This window comes from Sinocyclocheilus rhinocerous, unplaced genomic scaffold, assembly GCF_001515625.1.
Source record: "Sinocyclocheilus rhinocerous isolate Xijiao unplaced genomic scaffold, SAMN03320098_v1.1 scaffold1058, whole genome shotgun sequence".
In the NCBI taxonomy this organism is placed as follows: Eukaryota; Metazoa; Chordata; class Actinopteri; order Cypriniformes; family Cyprinidae; genus Sinocyclocheilus; species Sinocyclocheilus rhinocerous.
This window is the reverse complement of record NW_015662162.1, coordinates 85,915-93,988: the sequence shown is the minus strand read 5'-3', so window position 1 is coordinate 93,988 and position 8,074 is coordinate 85,915. Positions and strand designations below refer to the sequence as shown.

General features: G+C 35.4%; 1 protein-coding gene across 3 annotated transcripts in view; it reads left to right on the top strand.

The window, feature by feature from the left end:
* The window catches only part of LOC107727558 (nicalin-1), a 15,961-nt gene extending 9,718 nt beyond the window's left edge, over positions 1-6,243 (top strand). For 2 of the 3 annotated variants that reach the window (XM_016537455.1, XM_016537453.1), the window contains exons 10-15: positions 370-457; positions 3,394-3,432; positions 3,650-3,813; positions 3,898-3,951; positions 4,512-4,590; positions 5,273-6,243. In XM_016537455.1, the coding sequence (XP_016392941.1) occupies positions 370-457; positions 3,394-3,432; positions 3,650-3,813; positions 3,898-3,951; positions 4,512-4,590; positions 5,273-5,335 (487 nt within the window). In that variant the 3' untranslated portion in view covers positions 5,336-6,243. The remainder of the gene's footprint in view (positions 1-369; positions 458-3,393; positions 3,433-3,649; positions 3,814-3,897; positions 3,952-4,511; positions 4,591-5,272) is intronic. The other variant, XM_016537454.1, reaches the window with a different exon arrangement.
* Positions 6,244-8,074: the final 1,831 nt, after the last annotated feature.

Below are 8,074 nucleotides of genomic sequence, written 5' to 3'. Positions count from 1 at the left end.
ATGCACTAGATATTCATTCTTTTCGCACCTGAATTAAACGTTGTCAAAAGTTATCAACCAATCAAATTTCAAAGATGGATCTGTAATTTCTTTTACAATTTAATACTACTAAGTCATAATATTATAAATTAATCGGGTGTTTGGATGATTTGTAAATAACCTAGTTTAACAGTTTGGTCAAACCCTTCTAAACGATTTATCTAAACAAACTTAAAAGCATTAGCAATTAATCGCAACATGAAAATTTGATACCGGCATATCCCTACTTTCGACATTTGTCTGTAAAATAACGCCATACTAGTTCCCTCCCTCGCTGCCCATTGGTTGGTTTGGTTGATGTTGTCTTTCTGTTGATTCCGTTTCTGGCAGGCCTCACGTGGATCTGACAAAGCTCAGTCGCAACACTAAAGTCATCGCCGAAGCACTGGCGAGAGTCATGTACAACCTGACGGAGAAGGTAATGTTCCATTTATCGACATTAGTCTAATATTCTGTTATATGTAATATATTGTTCCTGTGGCTCAGTGGTAGAGCATTGCGTTAGCACCGCAAAAGGTCGTGGGTTCGATTCCCAAGGAACACACATACTGGTAAAAAATGTATAGCCTGAATGCACTGTAAGTTGCTATGGATAAAAGCTTCTGCTAAATGCATAAATTATATTACCGTATTGGCCCGAATATAAGATGACCCTGATTATAAGACGACCCCCCTTTTTCCAGATGTACCTTTTGGAAAAAGGCTTTTTAAAAACCAAATCTTGTTTTTTCTCAGTAAAACACATTTTGTCTTCAATTATTTTCATATTGCATATTTTTCCTATTTTAATTTTTGTTTTGAAAGTATGGTAAAAACTGGTAAAATGTACCAACAATCACATTTAAAAAATAAACACTTTTTGATATACCATAAAAAAAAAGAAAAAAAAAAGCATCTGAATTAGGACATTTAGGCTATCCATCTAATAGTAGCCTACCAAAATCTTATGAACAGTAGAAGTTAAATCTTACTGTAATCTTCAAATCTGGGTACTGTCTTACGTTTTAAAATCACAAAGAGAGTTTGGTCCCATCAGGCTAACGTGACAGTCACGACTCATGCAGCTGTAAGCTTTTCTTTTTCTTTTGTTTTTACTCGCGATCGTTACAACACGCATTACATTACGCATTTCATGGCACACTCGTTTTATGCGTATTTGGCGCCACCTAGTGTTGTGGGTGTATTATTGACATGTCAAAGTCTAGACCCTGAATATAAGACGACCGCGTTTTTTCAGATGTATTTCCAAGAAAAAAACATTGTCTTATATTCGGGACAATACGGTATTATATTATTTTAATTATTAATATATAATTCAACCATTGAGTAGGGCTGCACGATTTGAAATCTACTTGATCTAATGCTGCACGAAAAACAAATCTGCTTGCATTTTGCTTTTTTCTGCATCTCAATATATGACACATGAACACAATAACTTTATCTCCAGAGCTGCTCTGAGAGTCACTTCAACAGCTTTACACCATTTCACTTGAGAAAAACTACCGTCAAATACATACACAAACTCAAAGATCTTTGCGATAACCCATAAAAATAAAAGTTGAAGAAATTCTGACAGAAATATATTATTATTGGATACTAAAGTGTACTTATCAAGTATGATTGAGTAGGGCTGGGTATCGAGTTCGATACTTTTTAGGCACCGACTGAATTGCCTCGATACCACCGAGTATCGAAAAACGTCTCGTCGTTCGGTACCAAACTTCGATACCTAAGGGGTTAATCTCATCAACGCCAGTGAGCCAATAAGCCTGCAGCACTAGGTGTGTTCGACTAGAAGCGGATTGGCGCAGATCGATCAGTGTTTTGACATCTGCGAGAGCGATTCGAAAGCGTTTGGAGCAGTCTGCACTCTATAGCTCTCATGGTACTGTAATACACCGATCGGTCTGCACAGTCGGTCCGCGTCAAGTCGAACACACCTACTAGTTTATACCGGTTACACTCTAGAGATGTGGCGCACACGTGAGGCTGTAGTGCTTATGAGATGTAAGGCTACATTTACACTGGTGCGTTTTTGTTTTAAAATGAAAACGATCCTCGTCATACTAGCGTTTCCACTGCGTTTCAAGACGGCTTTCCACTATCTCCGACAAACGACAGACCGGAAGTCATTCATTTCCAATGGAGAGTAGCGCGGGAGCTGCGTGGAGTTCTGATCATATGCAGATGTCCGTTCATACTACACGACCAAAAGCGCGTGTTACGTGACCACTGTAGCATCATGCTACATAAGACAATAAATAAGATTTATATTCCGCTTTTACTCAAAACTCACTTTAAACCACCATCGATTGTTTGTAATAACTTCCGATTGCCGTCTAATGTGTTTTGGCCATGTAATGTTGCTGAAATATGTTATTACCTCTGAGTCAGAGCAGCGATCATGGAAGAGAGAACACAAGCAGACAGTGCTGGAAGCTGCTAATGCTCATCAGTAAATCAGTGGAAAATAAATAGAAATCATGATTCTGTCTGAGCTATGCGTTTTAAAACGAACACGCACTAGTGTAAATGTAGCCTAACAGATGTGTAAACTGAAGACTATCTGAGATTTATTAAAACTATTTGCACTGATTTATTGTGTTGGTTACATTTTGTTCCTTTGTGCAGGGGCTCAGGAGACCTTTTTTGTTAAAATGGTTTGCACTGATTTATTGTGTTGGTTACATTTTGTTCCTTTGTGCAGTGGCTCAGGAGATGAGTCTTTGAGTCTGTATAAACATCAACAAGCTGAAAAATAAAACCAAAGTTTTTTTAGATAATGTAATCTTCTTAAAATTGATTTCATAAAATTGGTATTGAAAAAAAGTATAGTTTAGGAACCGGTATCGAAGTCAGGGTATAGGTATCGGTATCGATATGGAACATTTTTGAACGATACCCAGCCCTTCCATCATTGAGATTCAGTTATAGTTTTTATTAATATTTAGATTTTTTTTCATATGTATAAAAAAATCTAAATATAGTTTTTATTAATATTTAGATTTTCCATATATATATATATATACATCGTTACTGTATATATACTGTAGCGATGTGATTAAAAAAAAATTTGACTACAATTTTAATAATTGACTAAAAATTAAGAAAAAATAAATACAAAGTATCACTTAAAACAAAGTGTAAAAAAAAAAAAAAAAAAACTGTAAAAAAACACAACAACCTGAAACACGCAGAGCATATATATATTTATTTAGTTATATTTGATAATCACACTAAATCATATCATGATTTTGGTTTTATTTTGATTAATCATTCAGTTTTACCACTGGCAAATCACAGAGCTCGAAAATGTGTCTTTTAATTATGTGATAGTTGTCTTATGTCCCGCAGGGCGTCAGCGGAGACCTGCAGATCTTCACTGAACAGATGGTGAGTATGAGAGAAAAATCCATCAAATATTTCAACCTTCAGAGTTGCATTGAATAGCCCTCATTTCCGAAACCTAGTGAGCTGCAGTATTTGCAGGCATCACATGTGCGCATTTCCCAGTATTTAGCATTCACTGCAGAGTCAGACTCGTCTCTGTAAAGCTCACGTGTTGAGTCTGGTTTGCTGTTGTTTAAGTGCGGCTCTGCGTTCCCACCAGCAGGTGCAGGAGGATCAGCTGGCGTCACTGGTGGACTGGCTGACGGCCCAACCGCGAGCCGCCCAGCTGCTGGACAAAGACAGCAGCATCGTCAACACGCTGGAGTATCACCTGAACCGCTATCTGAAGGACGTCAGGAGACACCTGGTCAGAGCCGACAAGAGGTGAATCAACACAGCAGTGATCCCATGTTGACTGGAAAGGAATATTCAGAGCTTCATCATTGTTTTTGTTTTGTTTTTTGACAGGGACCCTGAATTTGTCTTTTATGATCAACTTAAGCAGACCATGAATGCTTATAGGTGAGATATTCTGTGATGTTTATTGTCATTTAAATTTTTTGCGTACTAGTCAGACTTTCAAGGTTTGCTTTGTTCATCCTGGATTATTTTAAACATTATGAGATATTGTTTCATATTTCATTATTAAACTCAGGTTAGTATTGAATTTAACCCAGATTTCAAGGTTTACATTTGTAAATCTTTTTTATGAAGTTAATAATATGAATAATTATGGAAGCCCGTTTCCGCCACTAAATAAAAAATAAAACAAGATAATTGCGACTTTTTATCTCACAATTCTGACTTTTTTTCTCTGAATTGCGAGTTTATATCTCGCAATTCTGACTTTATAATAACTCGCAATTTTGACTTTATAACTCTCAATTGCATGTTATAGTCAGAATGCGCGCTCTCCTCCACATCACGAGTAGACACGCCCCTTATTGCTGATTGGCTACAAGTTTGTTTTGCTATTCGGCCCGAATCAGTTTTCTAAAGTGTTTTTGAAAAATCACATACCCTGCCTTTAACCCAGGGTTAAAAACTGTGTTTGAATGATTGTTGTATTTGAAACGAACCAGGGTAAAACCAGCTATCTTTGACCTGCTGCTAGCTGTGTGTATCGCATCTTATCTCGGAGTGCTGTATTTGGCTGTACAGGTAAGACACATGTTCAGACAAATTGATTTTTAACACGTTGATTTTTTTCACATTTTTAATTTTATTATTATTATTATTTTTAGTGCAGTGTTTTTTTTTTTTCACTCTACTCATGAATTATATAATTGACTAATCACCCCAAAATCACAAGCAAAAAATCTTTTGTATTTATTTTAGGCATTTCGGTTTAGATGATATTTTTGTTATTATAATATTATAGGAATGATTTTTTAAATAAAACTTTTCTTTTTAATTTAATAAAAACTCTTTTTCCTATTATGTTCATATTTTCACTTAAGTACATTTCCTCTACTTCTCATTATTATTATAGAATATAGTTTGTATCTTTGAGTATCATTTTATTTTATCATTATAGTATTGTTTTGGTTTTAGTTTATATAGCTTATTTTTGTTATTGTTTATAGATTATTGTATTTTTATTTCGATTTAATTTTTTTAGTACATCGTTAAACTTACTGAAAATTAGAAACATTTTCTTAGCAACTAGCTATAGTTACTTTTTTTATAGTTTCATATTTTATATTTATATTAAAAATATAAAATTATATTTTTTTTTCAGTTAACATTTGTCTTATTTCAAAGAACGATTTATTGTTTAATAGTTTATGTAATATGTATTTAATTACCATATTTGTAAGAGGTAATTCTTGTTTTCCTGCAGAATTTTGGACTTCTGTACGGTTTCCTGCGTAGAGTCACAGCTCCTCGGGTCAAACAGCACTAAACCGCAACCGTCTCTTCATGCACCTGCAATACGAGGGGCTGCCGGGGTCTCACAGCAGAGCCAAGAGTGTGTTTGCTTTCTTTATTTCACTAGTTTGTTTGATTTAATTTTCTGAGAATGAACGTTGATTTCCATGCCAAGAGTTTCGTCCACTACATCTCCGCTAGCGTTTCAAGTCTTCCTTGTCTCAGCGTTGCCTCAAGTCCTGCGTCCTTAAAAATACAATCCGTAATTGCTCAAACAGAGTTGATTTAAATTTAAATCGCAAACAAATCAGTTCCCATGTAATGTCGTCATGAAATGTGCCCTTCTTGCGTCCATTACGGATTGTACTTCTAAGCAGTGTTTCCTGAAAACCTTTTTCCTCGTGTGGTTAGTCTTCACTGGCAGCTACTACAAAGTGGGCCAAAATCATTGCTGGTCGAGTTGAAGTTTGTCAATGCTCCTCAATCTTCGTCATGCGCTTGCGCGAGTCTCAACTCAAACTGCTGATTCTCTTTGGAGCGAGTATATATATATATATACATACATACATACATACATATATATATTTGTAATGTTTGGTAACCTGGCATTTCATGTTTTGCAGATTCTTTTATCCTGAAGTTTTTCGTCAAAAGGCTAATATTAATTGTTCCATGATTCTTGAGACATTTTATAACTCCCATTTCTTTCTTCAGTCCTAATTCCACGTGTGGTTTTGACATCCGATGTTCACTTCTGCTTTCGCTATTTATTGGGAAGCAGTGTGGTACAAATTTGCTGTTATTTATGGAAGCTGATATGCTTCGACATGCACTGATTAAATTTTTTTTCCCCTCCAAACTCGATTTAACTTTGCAAATCAGAGGTACATGAACTTGATTCTTAAGGGCGAGGAAGAAAAATAAAGGATTTTGTTGAATTAAGAATATACTGCAGTTGTGTTCTTTGAACAGTTTTTATTAAATGGGGGAAAAAACACGACAACTCCGTTGCTTTCAATTCAATAATTCAACTGGAATTATTAAAATTGTTCCATTTGTAAATGAGATAATACCCGTCACTCCTAGTGGTCAGATCAAAATCAAGGAAAAGAGTGAATAAATGGTCCAAGAAAAGTTTAAACAAATCTAACAACTTATTTTTTCCATGTTAAATTAATCTGTATAAATCCCTTAGTTACTACTCTATTTAAAATATATTTGAAACAGGAGAAAACAGTAGTAAGAAATTACAGTGCAATTTTAATTAAATAAAATTTTATAACCCAGATACAGCAAAATACCCCAGGCAAAAACACCTCAAACTTAATGTTGTTGTTTTTTTATTACCAGGGGTTTGATATTTATTTTTGGCACTTTTCTAGAAAATTAACACATTTTGATTATATTCTCAATGTGATAAAATTATTTCCACTATGAATAACAAACAATCCCGAACTTACAGAAAACCAATGATTCTTCATAACCAAAGAAGTGTATGGTGAAATTTAACTGTTATTGCTAGTTGGTAACCTGAATTTTGACTCCAAGCAAACGCTTGAAAAGTTTCACAGAATAAGGGTTACCATCTAGCCACCGCTGTATTTAACGGCAATGTTTTTGTCCAGTGATTTGACAGTGACGGGTAAAAATAACTACAGACCAGTAGAAACTGACTAAACTCATTCGACAGTACCATAGTACACGGCTGCTGTATAAATAATGAACGTGTACATAGAAAAAAAAACAGCAGCAGCTATTTAAATTGCGTTAAGGAATATTTCACGCAAAAACAAAACATCCAAAAATATAAACGGCTAGCTCTTAGCTCAAGCTAGCAACACGAGCGGAAGACATGACCACAGCGACGTCTCATCAGCATTTGTGCGTGAAGATTATGAGTTTCATCCACAAAGGACCAGCATAAACCAGCAAAGGACCAGCATAAACCAGCAAAGGACCAGCATAAACCAGCAAAGGACCAGCATAAACCAGCAAAGGACCAGCTTAAACCAGCATCCCAGCATCAAAACATACCTAACCAGCATATGCTGGTTTTTTCAACAGGGAGGGAACTTTTGATACAGTAGGCGAATCATCTATTCAAGTATTGTGTTCGTTTTGGAGTTATCAATATGTCACGACAGATAATATCAGTTCCATTTAGTCTTTTGTCGTACGATTTCTTCATAAAGCATATTCTCAGATATCATGCGTTCCTGAATACAACATCTGCATAAATACTTTGGTTAATTTGTCAAAAAAATGTCGGACTGAATAAACATCCACGATCAACTACCGTTACGTTTTCGATCCATATTTATGCAAAACAAACACGATATAGCGTCTGAGTGTAAAGCTTTTAGCCAATCAGAAGCTAGCTTAGATTGCGCCATTACAGCAACGGATGCTAGCATGGAAAAAAAATTCCACGAAAGGAATGCAAGCAGTATTTTCTAATCCAAACATTGAAAGTGATTCCCTTGTACATTAAAAAACGGTAATACTGTACAAATGCGATTTTGATTGATGCAGGCCAGGCTAATTTGTGGTTGTAACCCTGCATAGGGTGTTAGTAGACAACTTGAACTAGTACAGTGGTTCTCAACTGGTTTTGCTTCAGGATACTGATTTTACATAGTTTTTGTAAATTACTTGAACTTGAAATGTAATATTACAATGAACTTCTTAAGGCCACACTGCGGAAGTGATGGATATTTTTGTCTCGTTTTCCAGTAGATATGTCTAAAAACATTATTAAATCAAGGTACATTAA